At 37.9% G+C, this 21,205-nt stretch overlaps 1 protein-coding gene across 1 annotated transcript; it reads right to left on the bottom strand.

Moving 5' to 3' along the window:
* Positions 1-1,794: 1,794 nt before the first annotated feature.
* Positions 1,795-16,436, bottom strand: LOC109987836 (ribosomal protein S6 kinase beta-2). The gene is made up of 17 exons (XM_065948168.1): positions 16,243-16,436; positions 15,037-15,058; positions 14,419-14,473; positions 14,213-14,250; positions 14,015-14,129; positions 13,576-13,644; positions 12,911-13,058; positions 12,462-12,519; positions 12,022-12,122; positions 11,206-11,296; positions 10,855-10,945; positions 9,690-9,797; positions 8,318-8,380; positions 7,712-7,789; positions 6,919-7,026; positions 6,169-6,281; positions 1,795-5,776 (listed from the first exon to the last, which is right to left on the bottom strand). Exons 3-17 carry the CDS (start codon positions 14,470-14,472, stop codon positions 5,599-5,601), a joined length of 1,413 nt encoding a protein of 470 aa, XP_065804240.1. The 5' UTR covers position 14,473; positions 15,037-15,058; positions 16,243-16,436; the 3' UTR covers positions 1,795-5,598.
* Between the last annotated feature and the right edge of the window lie 4,769 nt (positions 16,437-21,205).

Raw genomic sequence — 21,205 nt, forward strand, 5'->3', positions numbered from 1 at the left:
TAGCTTTTTCTTAAAGATGCAGAGGGACTCTGCAGATCGTATGGAGTTTGGAAGTTCATTCCACCACCAGGGGGCAACAGAGGAGAAGAGTCTAGTCAGCCTTTCATTTGCAGCGCCTAGTGGGAGGGAAGGAGTGTAGACCTGGATTATAGAGTTTAAGTAAGGAGTAGCTGTTTTTTGTTTTGTGAGCGAGCAGCAGAGTTTTAAATTTGATACGAGCAGTTACTGGAGCCAGTGTAAGGAGATGAACAGCTGTGTGACATGTGCTCTTTTGGTTAGGTTGAAGACAGTCATGCTGCTGCGTTTTTGGATCATCTGCATCATCTGTTTTGATAGTGCATGTAGGAAGACCTGCCAGTACGGAGTTGCAATAATCGCTTTAATTAGTGCTTTTGTTAGTTTTCTTCTACAATTTCTAGCCAACTGCAAACTGTCACACATACAGTAAACAAGAAAACACACTACATGCAACGCTGAATGTGGCGTCAACAAGATAAGAAGAATGAGAAGGGGATGAGATAAAGAGGATGAAGAGTGGAAGATTAATGATTTCTGCCAGCCGTTTTTTCAGTCATTATCAAAAGTGGAGCAAAAATTTTAAGTACTGCTCAAGTGATATGATGAATGGTAATGGTTTTTACTGCTTCTTCTTCACAGCTTTGGGAACTAAGAAATATTGATGGATGCCTCTTTGATTTTAATTTCATGAATCAGAATATTTGTTGGCCCGCTGTGATTTCAGACCCTCTGTTTGAGGAGGAATATCAAATGAATATCTTGAATGCTAAAAGTCTTTAATAAAAACATCTTTGAGGATATAGTATCTTTGCCTGATGAGCTACATACAGTGTCAAGTCCATCATAGGGAAAACTAGAATAACTTGCTGTTGTATGCCTCTGCCCAACGGTCAAATTGCAGATTACATAAAGCGTGTATTTTACAGAATGGCAGTGTCACTGTGACATTGGCAAAAGTATAGGCCAACATTTAAAAGCAGAGGTCGCACCACAATCATTAACATGAGGGACATTAACCAGAGAATATCTTACTCTCTCTTTGTGTTTCTGATCACAGACAATCTCTTTAACTTGGACTGATAGATACAAATAAAACCAATGTTTTACAATTCCCTCTGGGCTTTGCAGGGATATCAACAATATCGAATGAGAATGGGACCAACATGAGGTCACAGAAATGCTGACCTTTGACCACCAAAATCAAATGAGATCATCCTTGATTTTAAAAAAAATGTTTGCTCAATTTGGTGTTTGTCCTACCTCATAAGGTTTCCTGGCATATCGTAACTATACAAGAGACAGGGATGAAATAGCTGGAAAAGTTATTTTTCAAGTTGTCATGTAACTGAAGTGAAATTTGGCCCAAAAATATCATATTTATAATTGATCAATTCAGATATAATTCAATTAAAAGTCATGTCATGGTTTAGACATGAACTCTAATGGTTAAAACACGGTTTAAGAGGTGACAGTGACCTTTCACAAAATTCTCCCAAATTCATGCTTTCCTGTTGGATTTTGAAGGTGTTACCTAACATATTTTATACAAACATATACCTGACATTATAGCAATATCATGTTTACAAGAAATACATATGGATGAACTTTAAAACATTATGCCTTCTATCCCGGCTGTTGGAGACTCAGAGACACAATGAAATGAAATGTTCCTTGTGGGAGAAATCACAATGAGCTTTAATTTTCCTTTTGATTTTTAACGTTTAAAAATCCATGAGAAACAGAAAGCTGCTTAAATAAAAATGTCAATACAAAAAGTCAGCAATATATCCTTTTTTTATTCTCAACACATTCATCATTTAGCAGAGAAAAGGAGCCGTAAAAGGAAAAAAAAATAGAAATGATCACAAAAATAAACTGCAATCCACTTAGTTACAATATTTAAAATAAAAATCCCAAATAAACTTTGAATGTCAATAAATCCTTTTCACAGCATTTTATCCCTCCCTCCACTATTATCATAATTAATCTTATAAACACATTTACAAACGTGAACACTGAACAGCAGACTCATGATGTGGCAACTTGCACTGAGAAAAAAAAAGAGCCCTGTTTTATTTTTTATGAGCAGAAACACCTTTTACTCCTTCCATATATTACATCGACCAAACTGCTGCGTTGGGAAGAGCATCATTGAGAAACAGGCCGACTGTTCAGAATCAAAGTCTCGGTATCCAGTGTGAATGAAGAAGGCTGGTGGAAGACCCAATGTGCAGACACATTTCTAGAGAACACAACTTCTTAGGTATGAAAAAAACAAGCTGGTTTTTATGGAGACTCATTGTAATCTATATGAAATGAATGAATTCAATAATATTAAATTATTAACTGAGTAAGTCCAGACTGAAAAGCAATAATCAGAATCACTTTGAGAAATGCTCAGCTCCTCTTTTTTTTTTCTTTTTCAAAATTCTGTTTGAATCCAAAACATTATCACGTTGTGATTCAATAGGACAGAAGTCTGCAGCCGTACTAGCAGCTCTGTGAGGCTCAGCTCAATCACAGAGCTCAGTCAGCATGTTCACACTGACAATGCTATGCTAACATGCTATTCATCAGATTGGCTAACATGTTCAAAATGTGCACCAGGTGAGTTCAGCACATTAGCACGCTAACATTCCACACTCAGAAATAGCCTGACAAATAATGGCTACTGTTGTCTACTGTCTTATCCTGCTATTGGCTGGTACCAAAGTTTGACTTCAGGGCTTTCCTCTGAAGAGCGCCGTCACCGTGGAGGACATGAGAGCAGCCTCCTGTGAAAGTTCACAAGGACTTTTAACTTTAGCCCAAATCATGAACTTTTCACTTTAACTTGTGGGTAAAGTATTGATAGAGCCTAAACCTGACCGAACTATTGTTTGACCTATCAAATCTTCTGAGTGAACTCAGATCATTAAAAGCATACATGTTTGTTCCTATGTTCATTGACTTCATGTTTTATGTGTGCGTGCTGTAAACTACATTCTTTTTCCTTCATTACAATTCATGACTGACAGGAAACAAGTCAAAGAACTGAAGCAAATGGTTGATTAAAGCAGCAAATTCAAACACAACTACTTCAGCCATGTTATTTACATTCGTTTCCCATTTTGCCCTTTTTTTTCTACCCAGGCAATACCATCTCCATTACCTATTGAAGTACATACATGTATACATGACTCGACGGAAGGCAAAGCTGAACAATTCATAGATTAATCAACAGAACAGCATGGATTTGCATTTTTTTTTTTTTTACTTTAAATTAATTAGTAATATTCATCTTATTTACTATCCCTGTTCATGATCATGTTGTCTCTGCTGCCTTGTACAGTCTCCTGTGTGCTTTAAGACTCATGCTTGTTTTACTCTTTTTATATCATACAAAGTACAAGAGGAAGAGGACATGGTTCAATGTTTCTTATCTATGACACATTCATGAATAGAATAAAAGCTGAGAGAATTTTGGCATTAAATGACGAGCATTGTAGCATTTTTTTTTTTAAATACATTCAAATGCTGAACTGGTGTTAGCCCTGAGCATGCCTGCAGTGATTGAACCCTGCATCTTGTCTTACAGGTATGCCAGGCGATGACAGTTGAGCATTTTCAAATATAAAGGATTTTTTTTTTCTGTAAACACTGTTTAACTTTGATTTTCTGTGTAAAAATACATGTTGTTCTTTAACCGGACAAACACCTTTTTTTTTAATACTAAATATATAAACACAGTTGTGAAGTGCTCTCTGTCATACTGTGATTGGTGTGTTTGTACAATATGAGGATAGGATGTGTTAACGCTTTGGCAGTAGAAAAAAGAAATAATGATAAATGGCACAAAATTGTCCTGGTCTCGAGCTGCATTGTTATGTTTGTTAAGTTCAAATAAGCAGTGAGTACAGTGCTGTATGTTATTCTTTTTTTCTCCAGTCTCTCACTTTAACATCTTTTGTACGCAAAGGGATGAGCCGGCTGGCAGTCCCGTCTATGTAAACTCGATGTAAATACAGCTCGGACATCAACAAAGCCGGCGCGACTTGAGCGTCACACTCATTGTGGACAGTCATGACTCCGAGTTTGGCTGTATTTATTTGAAAAATTTTGCACATTCTGCCTTTAAGTGTGCGATGTAGCATGTCATTCAGTAAATAGATAACGCCCCGACCCCCCAGATCATAGAGAAATATCACTGTCCAATCATTTTAAACCTGGTTCCTATGTTCACAGTTCCTAAGGGGCTAAATAACTGAAAGTAAAAAACAGTTTTGGATATGATCCAGGTAACTGTGCCTGCCATAACATTTGCAATGTATTCTATAGCGGCTGTTGTAATAAATAGCAAATGCAGCCAATTGGTGTATGTCAAAAAAGGCCAGCGCTTGCCACAGAGAGGCTCGGATTGTGACAGTTATGAAAAACAGTCATTTTATTACTCACGCCACTGGTGCTGCTTTTGTAACCTCTGACCCTTTAGGTTTGTTGGGTTGGGTTAAAAAATGTAATGTATGTAAATGGAGTCTTAGAAAAAGTGGTGTAAACTAAGTTGAGGAGTTTTTCAATGTGGAGGAAGCTTAAAAACAAGAAGGTTAATCTTTGAAGAGAAGATTGATACTATGTTCTCAGACACTTTGAGTATTAATCTGAGCCTGCTGGTGAAAAAAAACAATATTTTGTTTCCACTAGCTGGGAATGGTACCAAAATAACCAATCCATACTGTCATACTTTTTTTTTGCCCTTACCCCTCTGTTGGGGTGCAAAGTGTACTGATCCGACCCTAAAGGGAGGAGCTAGACACACTGCGGTCCCCTGATTGGTCAAAAGAATCGTCACTTGTGAGACAGCGGTAATAAAGAGAGTTTTTTTTTGATAACCCGATGGCTGAAGGTCAGTCTCACAGATCAAACATAATGGTAAAGAAATCAGGACCTCCATCAAGCGATCCTTCATCAGCTCTCTAATTAAAATGTCAGCCTGTGATAGCTGACCTCCGTGCACAAACTCTGATGAACTAATTAAAAGCTGATGAACTAATTAAACCAAAAAAAAAAACTTTATATTATATTCCCTTTGCTGTAATTGTCAAAGCATGTTGAAACACTACGATCAATCATTTACCTGACCTCGACTTTAGCTCCACTCAGAAAGTTAAGTAGAAAAATCTGTGCTTCTGTTGCCCTCTGTCAAGGGTTATATGTAGAAAATATTATTATATAGATCCTTTTTTTCACATATTTACAACAGTGTCAGCTATAAGTGCAGCACATGGAAGGAATAAATTAAAGCTTTATGAACTGATGTGACCACCTGAGACGAGCGATAAAACTGAAGATCAGTCGTCACAACGTAAAAAAAAAAAAAGCTCAATCATTCCAGGTTGTTCCGGTGAATATGGAGTTTAAAAGGTGTTGACAAACAGATATCAAGAAAAGAAAGCCCCAGTGTGAAACTGTATATGTTAAACCACTCCAAACAAGCATGATACCGGCAAGCACCGAACCCTTAAGCTCTGTGCCTCAACAGTCGCTGAGTCCCGCTAAAAAAAAAAGTTGACCTGACCAAGCTTTTCTCCCAAGACTTCCTCCTCATCGTCGAAGTGCCTTCTGCTTCTTGTTCCGTGCAGGTGTCCTGATCGGCTGACTGGCGACTCCGTTTTCCAGAGCGCCACGAATTGGAGCTGCCGGCGGGGAGGTGGGAGAGAAAACGTCGGGCTCTCCGTCCATGCTGGACTTAAAAGGTCCGGCTGGGGAAAATTTCAGAGGACTGACGAATCAAGAGACGAGGAAGAAAAACAGATACGATTATCAGCATGGAAGATATTAAATATAGGTGAGATAAATGTGCACTTAATAATCAGTATATTTTCTCATGATTTTGTTCAAAGCCAAATATATTAGTCCAGATTTACAACCTTTATTTGCAAAGTGATGACATTGCATTGATTCTTTCTAAAAATATTAATTTGAAGCGCTTGTCTTGAATTGTGTGATTTGCTACTGAATAACTGATTGAACTTCCTGTGCAGCTTTCAATAGTCTGTTTGCACTAACCTGTTCTAACTGAATGCAAAATGTAAAAAAAAAAAGAAAAAAAGGCTCAGAATGTGGAGCTCAACCAATGCAAGCTTCACGTCTCTCTTTCTGTCCATATGTTACCTGATGGGTGTGCGTGGACTGCTGTTGTGTCGGCGTACGGGTCGTGTTCTGGGTTCGAATGAGAAGCCTTCCTTTAGACTCTCCAGGACAGACGGAGCCACGTAGGTGAAACCCTGGAAGAAGAGTAGTAAGAGCTTCATTTAGATTCATTCTGTAAATGAGTATTAGATCAAAACAGGTTTAACTTAAGTCCATTCAAATAGCTTGTTAAATGTCTGACAACATTACAGAAAGGATCCCTGCAGATATAGACCTTTTTTTTTAAGAGTTAAATCCTTTGATTGATGCCAGACACAGCAGTTCAATTGCTCTCGACAAAGCCACAAAAACAAATAAATTGATCCAGGTCTCATTTACCTTCTACAAAGTAAAGCTACTGTTTGTGTTAATACAGTCTAGTAGTAAGAAGAGAGCTGTAACAACTGTTTCTGGTGTCAAAGAAAAGCAACATAAGCTTTAATAATACAAAGATCCTTTCTGTAAACTCTTCAGAAAATGAGAATAAGCAGCAGCCAGCACTAGAACACGTTGGCCTGCAGGAGTTACTGTGCAGCCATTGTGGTCCTTTTTATGTGCATGAAGGTTCATAGAGTTGAACAAAATGAATTTCCCTTCAGTCTTTTTTGGGTTAGTTGTTAAGAGGGAGAACAACTAAGTCACTGACTATATACTGGAGATGAAACTGAGGTTGGTTTCCAGTAGTGTGTGTTTCTTTGAGCCTAAACATAAATAACAAAAAGAGTATCTCACAGCGAAGGCCAGCTCTGCACTGTGGCTGAGGGTCGTATCATCTGGACTGTCCACTGGTGTCTGTCGGGTAAATCTGGTGTCAAACTGGCTCACATCCTCGTCCGATTGCTACAGAGGGACGAGAAGAAGACACAGACGGAGAGAAAGAAGCAGTGATTAAGGTTGGTTTCACTCTAGGGACTCACTCGGACTCCTATCCGAGTACGATTGACCCCAAAGTCCGGTTCATTTGATCACTGTGAACACAAACATTCTGTACTCGTACCGAGAAGTGAACACAATCATGCTCAAAAAAGGAAGTGGGACTGCTTTATGACGTAATTCTATACGGCTCCAGTCGCTTCAAAAACCGTCATATCCCCGCAGCATGGGCACGCTTAATCTTCTGAGCTGCACAATAGATGTGGAAGTATGAAGAGGGTCGTTGTTGGCGTCTCAGAAATAACAAAAACATCCACAGTTAGCAGGATGGACTCAGTCTGGTGGTTGCCATGGTTGCGTTTTCTTCCTACTGCTTTTTGGCGGATTTGTGAAAACCAACTATGTGCATATTGCAACCTGCTATATCATAATGTGTACATACTCAAGTGTACAAGGGTATAGAAAGACATTATTAATATGAACGAAGACCAGCGGGAGAGAGAGGAGGGGGGGAACAATCATGCCTGGGCCCTGTATGTGCAATGTGTGCTGAAATGTGCTGAAATAACCCTTTAAGCCCAGAGTAACAGAAACAAAAAAGTCAACATGCTATTGTGTATTATTATGAGCCCAAAGGTGAACTTTGACCTACCAGCTGTGGTTTGTATGGCGGCTCCAGCCTTTTGTTCAGCAGGTCATCCCAGCTGATGTGCTTAAAGAACGGATGTTTCTGCAATAGAAAAAAAAAAAAAAAAAACGAAATTTACAAATTGTATTTTGAGCTGACTTAATCCCAGACCAACAGGGAAACTGTGAGTCATGTCTCTTTCCTTTATGGGATGTGGTTAAAATTCGGGAAAGCATTTCAAACATTTCCCTCAAAGGTGAACTTTTTAAAATCCATCTGCACCTTTTTTTTAACCAGCTCTGTAACTCTCACTGACTTATCAATACATGTGAGAATCGAAAAGACAATGAACACAATTTGTCTTCTTTTGATATTTGTCTTTGACTTACCTGTGTATACATACACTTTTAAAAACACAAAAGTACACATTACACAAGGTGGCACATGAACACAAAAATAATTGGGTTTATTTGAACGATCACATCGTCTGTTTGTCTCTCAGAAAAACTTGGTCTCAGCATTGATGTATTTTCACTTGTCTGGTGTAAGGGAATCCATCGTAAACACAGCAGGCTGTAAGCAGCATCAGTTACTTGTGGTTACTGTAACTGTAGGATGAAGAGTTTGTACCTGGATATCAGCACAGTCCGTTTTACTGGAGCCGAGTCTTTGAGCTGGATTCTTCTTCAGCAGCTGGAAAGATAGATTTGAAGAGTGGAACAAAATCATTATGAAGATTTACGATTGTGTGATAATGTTGCTAACTTTTTAAAAATCATCCATCACTTTTTTTAATTTGGAAAATAAATCCTGTTTCAAAATGTTTTCTAATGAGCAGCAAATTAAAAAGGTGTCAGAGACTGGTGGCTGCCACGTTTCCTCGGGGGCAAATGCACCTAATCAAAGTACCTTGACTGATTTGTTGTTGCTGTTGTTACTGAAAATGTCTAATATGTATAGGGTTGGATGATGGAAACATAATAGCGGTTTCTAGTTTTAAAAAGAAACATTGCAGAAGGTATCACTGCAGAGCGAGACCTTTTTATGTTTTTATTCAACTAGAAACTGCTGTTATCTTCCAACCTGCCAGACTCCAACAATGAAAACATTGAACTCAAAGAACACAGGAGTGACGTGCTGGCTGATTTGATTAGTCGCTCTGTGTTATTGGGTGTAAACAAAAATATTGAGTGGATCCTACCTAACAATTTAAATCACCAGAGTGACTCAAACCCCCCCCCAAAAAACTAACCAAATGAGGTATACATAGTCAGACACCACACACACCCACATATTCACACATTCACACCCACACACAGTAAAAGTTCTGCTTTTCTCAATGGAGTCTGGTGGCTTTGAAGAGTGCATGTTCAAGTTGTCAATATCAATGTTAAAGCTGTTTTTTTTTTTTTAAAAGAGAGATTGTTAGTCCTATTAGTCAATTAGACCCCACAAAATAAAACAAATAAAAAAAGTGGGGCAGAGGATTAGAAAATACCACGAGTCACTTTAAAAGAGGAGCGCTCAAACTAAATATCACAACATTCATAACCCTCAAGTTTCTTCACCTACTTATTGCTTTTTATTTTGTTTGGTGGTCAAATAAAATCAGGGTAACAACGAGAACAAGTCCATTTTGAGTTCAGTAAAAGAGAAGAGTGAAACCCCGACAGATTAAACACTGCTACAGAGGTTTCAATAAGGGCAGAAGCCTCACACGTCTCATTATCTTAAAGATGAATAATACATAAAAGCAAATATATGAAATGCTTTGAGAAATTGAGTGAATCAGGAAAATGTGTGAAGCCAAACATCAACTGAGTTTTTCTGTCATCAGTAAAAATGACCTGATGCTATCTCTGAATATTTCCTCTGGGTCATCAGTGATGAACATAACGTTTCTCCAGCAAATCAGATGAAAGCAGAATTTAAAATCAGCTAGAAGTGGACATTATGTGTGTGTGCACATGTGTTTGTGTGTGTACTGTATGTGTGTTAGTACCTTCTTGATAAGGTCCCGGGCATCGATGGTCAGGTATGGTGGCAGATTCAGTTTACACTTTAAAATCTTATCGATGGTCTTCTTCCTGTTTTCAGCTGTGAAGGGGGGCTGGGGAAAACACAAAGAGAGGTAGCCATTAGTTACACACACAGATAGTTGTATTGGTTGATGCATTATTCACTTCTTGCACAGAAGTCCTCTAAAAAAATAAATAAACCTTGGTTACTGTGGTGTCATGATCTAGCTGCAATGCAGTCTTGCAAGTGATATGGGTTGAATCAATTTTCAAAAGTAGATGTGCTGGCTTGGATAAGACATTTATCTGAATCCATCACTTGTTGTTCTTCTAGTTTCTCCTTTATTAAAGGAGCAATATGTAACTCTGACATGTAGTGTTTAACATTGGTACTGCAGTCCAAATTCAAAACATTGGAGAGTGCTGACTCTGCTCGTGGAGCTTTTGAGGCTTTTTAGGTCGCGTAGAATCAGTTATATCTGAACCAGTTCACTTGCCCACTTCCTTCATTGTAACACCTGTTGGCTTGCCGTTTGCCTGGCTCTAGTCAAAACAAAAAACAGACCATTTCTGGCCGGAATGGAAACTCAGAAGGAGGACATACTGTGCTGCTGAGAAGCCAGCATATTCAACATAGCATGTTTCCTTAATGTCTGATGATATAGTACGGTCATTTTATGATTTAATTCAGTAGATATCTTACATAATGCTCCTTTAATATGTCATACTCATACTGTCATTTTTCCGTTACGTCACACACAGGGCTGGTTTCAGTTCAAGCAGTGTCTCGTAAAGAACATGTGAAAATGACTAAATGGACGAGGAAACTTAATTCAAACAAATCGTCTAATAGGATGAGAAAAGCTGTGAAAAACTGCCCGTGAACACGTTAGCCAACATATTCACTTCAGCAGTTACTTCAGTGAATTTTCTCGCCCCATTGATCAATGACAGATTACTTGCAGGACGTTAAGCCTTATTTTGAAACCCTCGACTGTCGTATCGAGCTTTGGGTTCAGAGCCAAAGAATGAGATCACTGATACAAGCTGCTTCAGACTCTGTAGTGACATTCAGGACGAGTCCCATTGCCATTACTTGACTGCTTTCTTAATAATGAATAACCATTCTACCACACAGTTCTAACTTACTGATCCAGTCATCATATCGTACATCAAGGCTCCGAGGCTCCACCAGTCCACTGCTTTGTTGTGTCCCGTCCTGGTCAGGATCTCTGGAGCCCTGAAGAAAAAAGACAAGATACAAACATGGGGAATGAAACACTTTTCAATCGTGTTTTTACTAATTTTTTAGTTTTATTCAGAGTGTAAATCCTGTTTAAAAGTAAAAAATGCAATATAATGTTTATGCCTTTGGGGGTGGGGACAAAACAGCTAAATACAATATTCCTACAAAAGGGTTGAAAGAAACTAGTTTCACAAGTGAATAGTTGTGATTCAGAGTGGGCGTGTTAATGTGAGGATGAGCTCAGGGTTACTCACATGTACTCTATAGTGCCACAAAAGGTGTGAGTGACAGATCCATCATGAATTGATTCTTTACAAAGACCAAAGTCTGTTAGCTTGATGTGTCCTTAAAAGAAAAAAGAAACAGATTCAAGTTATTATCTGAGGACAAGGTCTAAGAATAAATTAAGACAATATGTTATACGAAAGCACAAAATTAATTTTCAACCACATGGCCAACGAGGACACATAAAAGGTCACATTATGCAAAATAGACTTTAACATTGTTAAGTCTGCCTTCTCACTGTTAACAACAGGGCATGGAGCGAGAAAGCCTAAACAACCACAGCCCTTCCAGAGAGGGGGCGTGGTCAGACACAGCTCATTTACATTTAAAGGTACAGACACAGAAACAGCCTGTTCTGAGCAGGGCTGAAATAGAGGGGTTTGTAGACATGATCAAATACAGGATCAGAGTGGATTTCTGGCAGTAAACTTCACAGAAATGTTTTGGGGAGACTTATTTGAATTTGTTGAAAAGGAGTACAATATATGACCTTTCAACAAATTAACCACATTGTGTTCAAATTCACCTCAGTATTCAAAATGTAGTTTTATTCGGGGTACAGACTGTGAGTCATGTTCAAAATACATAAGCTTCACAACATGATCATTCTGAGCTTAATTCAGCTTTAAGGCCAGATAGTATTCATTACATGTTCAATCAGGGATTCAGTCACATGCATGAATGACTTTAACATGGGACAGCTATAAGATCTTGTGTTTAACAACCTTTTGCCGTCAATGTTTGCTGACTTTCCCCTGTACACTACGTGGTGTGTGGTGTGTTACCTTGGTGATTAAGCATGATGTTTTCAGGTTTGAGGTCTCTGTAAATAATCCCGTTTGAGTGGAGGTGACCAAGGGCCATTGTGATCTCTCCTAGATAGAAACTGCACACAGACATGAATCAGTCAAGTCCTTGATACATGAAAGAGGAACCAAAAATTACAAAGTAGGATGAGCAGAGACTTAAATAAAGAGTTATACGCACACCTAGGCTGGGCCCAGACTGAGGGAAGAATTTGTCCTATGTAAACCTGATTCAATAATGAGTATTGCTTGTAAAATGTATATGAACAGGTTTTGTGATATAGCCACAATCATTAGCTTGCTCGCTGTACGTTAGGAAGAGCTAAGAGCCTGAAGTATTTTTTTTTTTTAAATGCAGTTCTTGCTGGTTTTCCTGACGTTGTGCAAGAATTGATCCTGAAAGGTTTATTACTAATTACCTTGCAGTGTCCTCCATGAAGATGCCTTCTTTCTCCAGCTGCATGAACAGTTCTCCTCCTGGTTATAGACAACAGCACAGATGGATTAGCACTAGTAGTATGTATTTATCTGTTTGCTTTAATGGCCTTCACTGTAGATGAGGACAGTGGATAGAGTAAGAGACAGTGATGAGAGAAAGGGTGATGAAATGAGGTAAAGTGCTGAGGGTCAAAAAATCCAAATTAGGCTGCCCACATCGAGGACTATAGTCCCTGTACGAGGGGCACACGACACAACCACTAGGCTATGACTAGTTCATTTCTTAATTCATCTGTTTTGATATCCCTCCATTGTTCAAACTTTAACATTTAGGCAATAAATACAACAAAAAGAATAGGACATGTACGACACACAAATGTGTTTTTTTAATCCTCCTCATACATCAGCTCATCATCCCTGATTTTCTTACCGATCAGACACTCCAGTATGAGGTAAAGTTTTCCTCCAGTCTGGAAGGCGTAGAGCAGATCCACGATGAACGGGTGTCTCACCGTCTCCAGGATCTCCCTCTCTGCTCGTGTATGTGCCGTGTCTTTAGCATTGCACACTATCTTCGCCTGAGGGTGGAAAAATAAAACACAAGACAAAGTGAGTGATGTTTAGTGTAAAAAGACCCAAAGAAGGAGGAAAAGAAAGAAAGGACAGAGTGAATAACAACTGAAAAACAGGATTAAAAATAAAGAAAAACTCAATTAAAACTTAATGTATTATGACCTGACAATGCGTGTCCTAAGCGCTGTTTGGACCAAACGTCACTGACATTTTTGCCTTGCACTTTAAGGGGTGATTTTCACTGCAGAGTTATTTTTGTTGATTAAACGCAGCTCGGAAATATTTACGATCCAGATGAGCACATACCATAACCGGATTCAGAGATCCACACAGCTAGGTTGTTATACCACCTTCTCCAGGGAATGTGTCTAAATTAATTGTCACTGCTTCTTCAAGTCACATGTGGCTGACCTGTGCGTAGTTTGATGACCTGTTGGGCTACAATCAGCTCAAGGATAATTGTTTTCTTTCTACCAGTTCTCCATACCTTAAGAGTGAGACTCTGGGTTATAAGAAAAGTACCTTTCTCAGGACCTTCATGGCGAATATCTTCCCCGTCTGGGCACCTTGGACTTTCCTCACTTGGAAAACCTGCAAAGGTGTTTTATCAAATTTTTAAAATGTTTTTTTTTTTTTATACATCAGACATGATCTAGTAAACAGTAATTATCCATGCATCATCTTTACATATTTCTACAATTTCCCAGTTTGGGATCAATAAAGTAATTCTATTCTATTTATTGATAGTAATACATGATGACCAATGAGGTATAGAATTAACACTGCTGATTATGTTTCTACTGTTAAACTGTTCACAAATGAAAACATCCTAAAGAACTCTTTCAAAGCGAATATCAATCCAAACTTTTGTTCAGTCGAAAAGCAAAAGAGTGTAAACAATCCAAAGGAATGACATCATCTCAAAAAGATGTAATATTTCACACACAACACACACACTAACCTTGCCATAGGCCCCTTTTCCCAGCACAGTGAGAAGCTCAAAGCAGTCAGGTCCCACTCTCTCACTGTCTCTGTTGACACTTTCGCTGGTCAACTCCACCTCCTCGGTCTGAACACTGTAAGGAGCGAGACACAGGAGATTAATGTGTGCGCAATATCAACATTTATGTTTTGAGATTGAATGTTGAAGTCAACGTACTTCTCTGGTTCTGTTACTGTGAAGTCACAGACATCATCCTGCACAGAGGTAACACAGAGGTAACACAAATATTAGACACATTTATTATGCAAAGGCACAATCTAAAATGGCAGTACATCTTAGCAAGAACATTAACTCTAATAAGGCTTATTAATTAGCATAGTAATTGGTCTGTGTGGTCGTATCAATGACTGGGGAATACAGACCTCTGTATCACTGATGTCTTCAGTCTCCAGGTCAATGTCAAATACTCCTGCCATACTGAAACACAGATAGTACAGTCAGTCTGGAGATTGTCATTAAACCAGATGCTCATTAACACTTTCACCCCAATTAGGAGTTGACTGCACAACTATGTAACAAACATATCTCCTGAGAGGGGCTGGCTGTGGTTTAAATATTGTGATACTGGTAACAATACCAGAGCCCTTAAAGTGATAGAGAAGTTCACATGACACCTTTGATTTCTGGAAAAACTCCATTAATTGAAGCATTCAGTTGTGCATACTGTACATGCGAGCGAGAGAGAGAGAGAGAAGGGGAGAGATAGTGTGTGTTCAAATGATTTCCATCAGGCCCGTAGGCCACAAGCCATACTACAAGTGTTACTGGAGCTTTTTGACCTCTTCAAGCCTTTTACTCTCCATGCACCTTGGTAGTTGGCGACGTTGCCATATAACCCTATTCTGCTTCTAGTTTTTGCTTAATTAAAATTAACAACTTTTCTAATTATTTTGATCTGGATTTGAAGGTATCAACACCCAGTCCTACTCACAAGCAACAATTAATCCATAGGAACAGTACAGTAGGTCATACATACATACCTCGATTTGTCAAATGTCAGTTCTGTGAAAAAGAGATAATTCAATTAGTTGGTGTTACCTAAAAAAATATGTCTTAATTAAATGTTCAGAAAATGTATACAATTACAACATACTGCCACAGCGTTTGACAAAATAGTAGGACTCTTTTTTTTTCTCCATAATAACCCTCCCATGCCTCCAGTCAATTGGTAAAGTGCAACCAATTTTAGGTCTTGTGGTAGTAGAATAAAATAGAATAGAATAGAATTACTTTATTGATCCCAAACTGGGAAATTGTGGCGTTACAGCTGCAGGTTATCCAACACACAATATTAGCAAAAAACACAATGTTAGCAATCTAAACACAATATAATATTAAATACAAAGTAAATAAGCACTAAAAAATATCAAAAATAAGAATGTGAATATATACAACCAGGATTTAACTAAACATTACTAGTCTTAAATAGGAAGATTAAATGTAAATGTGCAAAAACAGAGTTGTAAATGGACAGTATTGACATAAGTTAAAGTGCATGAGTGTAGACATATTATAATCAGAAACTATACAATATAACGGCGAGTAGACAGACAAATGAAGTGAACATGAGTGCAGGGATAATTTATAAATGTAACATGTGCAGAACAGATTCCAGTATGGAGAGACAGATATTAAGAATATAAGTATATATATATAATATATATATAATATAGAAGTATATATTAGTATATAAGATTGCTTGTATTTTGTATCAAATTTAATATTATCAACCTTTTTATTTTTATGTCTTACTGTTTTTATTGTTAATATCTGTGTGTGTGTGTGTGTGTGTGTGTGTGTGTGTGTGTGTGTTTTTTTTACTGTTTGTAAATGGGCTTTATAGATAAAGTTGAAGGATATAGGAGTGTGACAGCACTACATAGAGATACATATGATGTGACTGTAACAGAAAGTATCAAATCATTACATGAAGCTGGATTAACTTTTCATGTTAGCCAATTAGTCAAATGAAAACCCAACAACATGTGCTGAAACAGGAGAGCAGATGAAGTGGTTTCATTCATTAAAATGACCACACGTTTAAACAGAAAGTTTGTCGTGGTGACTCTATTTGGGACAATAAGTCACGGGTTTAAAGTCGCTGACTGCAGCATATGTTGCGCTTTCAGGTTTGACAGGTAGCTAGCGAGCAAACAAACATGCTAATGCTAAGCTAGCGTATTTACCTTTTTGAACGACGCCTCATCCGTCGGCTCCTCTTTTATCTCAGCCAACAATCAAACAGTAGAGACGGCCACTACTCGTGTTACTTTTATCAAACCAATCAGCTTCAAAACACAGAGCTGTTTTAGTTTCCCTTCATGGTGCTCTGAACAGCATGAACAGCTCCGTGATGTTGACGAGGAGTTGACCTTTAACCTCACACGTCATCAGGTGGGTCCTGAGAAGAAAATACAGATCGCCTGAATAATAATAATGATAATAATAACATAGAATGTAAATAAGAAGAAATAGAAGAAGGCTTAGTATAAAGGGCACTGAGTAGATGATATGAGACTTATACTCATAGTATACTTATTATATTAGACTTTGTCGTTTGTCTTTCAGGTGTTTATTATTATTATTAATAATAATAATAATAATAATAACTTTATTTAAATAGCACCTTTTAAAAACACAGGTTTACACAGTGCTTTGACAAACAGCAAAAACAAGAACAAACTAAAGCAAACACAGAAGAACATAAACAACAGCAAGAACAAAACAAATGCAAAATACTAAAAATAATTTAATACAATTCAACAGAAAAGAACCCAAAGTGCACGATACACAACCAGACATATATAACCCGACCATCACAAGAACTATTATAAGAACCATCATAAGAACCATCATAAGAACCATCAGGCAACACAAGAACCATCACAAGAACCATGATAAGGACCATCATAAGAACCATCACAAGAACCATCACAAGAACCATCACAAGAACCATTATAAGAACCATCATAAGAACCATCATAAGAACCATCACAAGAACCATCATAAGAACCATCATAAGAACCATCACAAGAACCATTATAAGAACCATCATAAGAACCATCACAAGAACCATCATAAGAACCATCATAAGAACCATCAGGCAACACAAGAACCATCATAAGAACCATCATAAGAACCATTATAAGAACCATCAGGCAACACAAGAACCATCACAAGAACCATTATAAGACCCATCACAAGAACCATCACAAGAACCATCATAAGAACCATCAGGCAACACAAGAACCATCATAAGAACCATCATAAGAACCATTATAAGAACCATCAGGCAACACAAGAACCATTATAAGACCCATCACAAGAACCATCATAAGAACCATCATAAGAACCATCATAAGAACCATTATAAGAACCATCAGGCAACACAAGAACCATCACAAGAACCATTATAAGAACCATCACAAGAACCATCATAAGAACCATTATAAGAACCATCATAAGAACCATCACAAGAACCATCATAAGAACCATCAGGCAACACAAGAACCATCATAAGAACCATCATAAGAACCATCATAAGAACCATTATAAGAACCATCAGGCAACACAAGAACCATCACAAGAACCATTATAAGAACCATCACAAGAACCATCACAAGAACCATCATAAGAGCCATGATAAGAACCATCAGGCAACACAAGAACCATCATAAGAACCATCAGGCAACACAAGAACCATCATAAGAACCCAGGAAACACAAGAACCATCATAAGAACCATCACAAGAACCCAGGTAACACAAGAACCATCATAAGAACCATCAGGCAACACAAGAACCATCACAAGAACCATTATAAGAACCCAGGTAACACAAGAACCATCATAAGAACCCAGGAAACACAAGAACCATCATAAGAACCATCACAAGAACCATCACAAGAACCATCATAAGAACCCAGGCAACACAAGAACTATCAGAAGAACCATCAGGCAACACAAGAACCATCATAAGAACCATCACAAGAACCCAGGTAACACAAGAACCATCATAAGAACCATCACAAGAACCCAGGCAACACAAGAACCATCATAAAAACCCAGGCAACACAAGAACCATCATAAGAACCATCATAAGAACCCAGGCAACACAAGAACCATCATAAGAACCCAGGTAACACAAGAACCATAATAAGAACCCAGGAAACACAAGAACCATCACAAGAACCATCATAAGAACCATCACAAGAACCATCACAAGAACCATCATAAGAACCCAACAACACAAGAACCATCATAAGAACCCAACAACACAAGAACCATCATAAGAACCCAACCACACTAACTGAGACCAAGAGGACCAAAGATTTAAAAAGATGTAAGAAACTAAAAGAGCTAAAAGCCATAAGAACCATCATAAGAACCATTATAAGAACCATCAGGCAACACAAGAACCATCACAAGAACCATTATAAGAACCATCACAAGAACCATCATAAGAACCATTATAAGAACCATCATAAGAACCATCACAAGAACCATCATAAGAACCATCAGGCAACACAAGAACCATCATAAGAACCATCATAAGAACCATCATAAGAACCATTATAAGAACCATCAGGCAACACAAGAACCATTATAAGAACCATCACAAGAACCATCATAAGAACCATCATAAGAGCCATGATAAGAACCATCAGGCAACACAAGAACCATCATAAGAACCATCATAAGAACCATCATAAGAGCCATGATAAGAACCATCAGGCAACACAAGAACCATCATAAGAACCATCAGGCAACACAAGAACCATCATAAGAACCATCAGGCAACACAAGAACCATCATAAGAACCCAGGCAACACAAGCACCATCATAAGAACCATCACAAGAACCCAGGTAACACAAGAACCATCATAAGAACCATCAGGCAACACAAGAACCATCACAAGAACCATCATAAGAACCCAGGCAACACAAGAACCATCATAAGAACCCAGGCAACACAAGAACCATCACAAGAACCATCACAAGAACCATCATAAGAACCCAGGCAACACAAGAACCATCATAAGAACCCAGGCAACACAAGAACCACCAGAAGAACCATCAGGTAACACAAGAACCATCACAAGAACCATCACAAGAACCCAGGTAACACAAGAACCATCATAAGAACCATCATAAGAACCATCATAAGAACCATTATAAGAACCATCAGGCAACACAAGAACCATTATAAGAACCATCACAAGAACCATCATAAGAACCATCATAAGAGCCATGATAAGAACCATCAGGCAACACAAGAACCATCATAAGAACCATCATAAGAACCATCATAAGAGCCATGATAAGAACCATCAGGCAACACAAGAACCATCATAAGAACCATCAGGCAACACAAGAACCATCATAAGAACCCAGGCAACACAAGCACCATCATAAGAACCATCACAAGAACCCAGGTAACACAAGAACCATCATAAGAACCATCAGGCAACACAAGAACCATCACAAGAACCATCATAAGAACCCAGGCAACACAAGAACCATCATAAGAACCCAGGCAACACAAGAACCATCACAAGAACCATCACAAGAACCATCATAAGAACCCAGGCAACACAAGAACCATCATAAGAACCCAGGCAACACAAGAACCACCAGAAGAACCATCAGGCAACACAAGAACCATCACAAGAACCATCACAAGAACCCAGGTAACACAAGAACCATCATAAGAACCATCACAAGAACCATCATAAGAACCATCAGGCATCACAAGAACCATCACAAGAACCCAGGCAACACAAGAACCATCATAAAAACCCAGGTAACACAAGAACCATAATAAGAACCCAGGAAACACAAGAACCATCACAAGAACCATCATAAGAACCATCACAAGAACCATCATAAGAACCCAACAACACAAGAATCATCATAAGAACCCAACCACACTAACTGAGACCAAGAGGACCAAAGATTTAAAAAGATGTAAGAAACTAAAAGAGCTAAAAGCAAATCAAAAGAGAACAGCAATAAGAAGGTAAGAGCAGTAAAAGAAATAGAAACAAGTGGTTAAAGGATTAAAAAAAACTATAATATTAATACAAATAAAAGGTAAATATAAATATAAAACATAAATAGACAAAGTAAGTAAGATAAGAAATGACCAAGTTAAAACATAAGAGGAGTTAAAGATAAGAGCATAAAATTAACTTTCCATGTGATGTTGTTACCCCTCTTCATTCCACTTATTAACTTGATTGAAGAAATAAAACTTTGTTATAAGAAAAATGTGGTTTTGGCTAACCTGGTAGGCTACTCATGGTGATTGTCAGCCTACAATTTTGAACCCCCTTCTTAATACCCAGACTACTACTACTTTTATTTAATTTTCACATTAATCTACAATGCATACAATTAAGACTACATGTAGTCTACTAATCCAAACTGAAAGAGGAATCGGGTGAAGTAACAGGATCAAAAAAATATTTGTGCCATCAGTGGCAACAGTGGTTTGGCTCGAAAAAGGAAGTCTGTGAAGTCAGTGGTAACAATGTTGCATGTGCTAATCTTTTGTAATTTTAAATACTTTATTGGAGTGAGTTATGTCCGTGTTTTAAGATTACAAAAGAAAATAATTTGCTAGATTAATTTTGGATTTTCAGGAATGGAGTTCCAGAGCTATTCTTACATTAAGTCTCATTTGAACATTATTTTATTGTTTCACAATGTTGCTTGTTGATATTAGATTTTTACTTTTTTGACACTGTGCCACTGTATTTTGCAGATACAAAAAGCCGTCCAATTGTCCCTTTAGCGTTTGCTAATTATTCGTTTAAAACTTCAAATGAGAAAAGTACACATCAAGAAGAAAGCTCTGCATGACTTCATCAATGTGTATCTGTTTTGTGAATGTGTCTGTTTTCCTACTGAATGTGCTAAGGGCTGTCAACTTATACTAAGGGAAATATTTCTATGGACATTAATGTCAAGTAATTTTTTCTTCAAAATATGTCTGTGTCAATCATTGGTGAAGAGAATGCGTGGAAGTACATATATGTACAACATTTCGACTGATTAGCTTTGAAGCCTTTAGAATGTGTTTTTGACACACTTGTGCCTCTCTACTTTGTATTCAGGTGTTACGTGTGTACATTGTATGTAGGTCCTCTT

This window comes from Labrus bergylta, chromosome 1 (genome assembly GCF_963930695.1).
Source record: "Labrus bergylta chromosome 1, fLabBer1.1, whole genome shotgun sequence".
In the NCBI taxonomy this organism is placed as follows: Eukaryota; Metazoa; Chordata; class Actinopteri; order Labriformes; family Labridae; genus Labrus; species Labrus bergylta.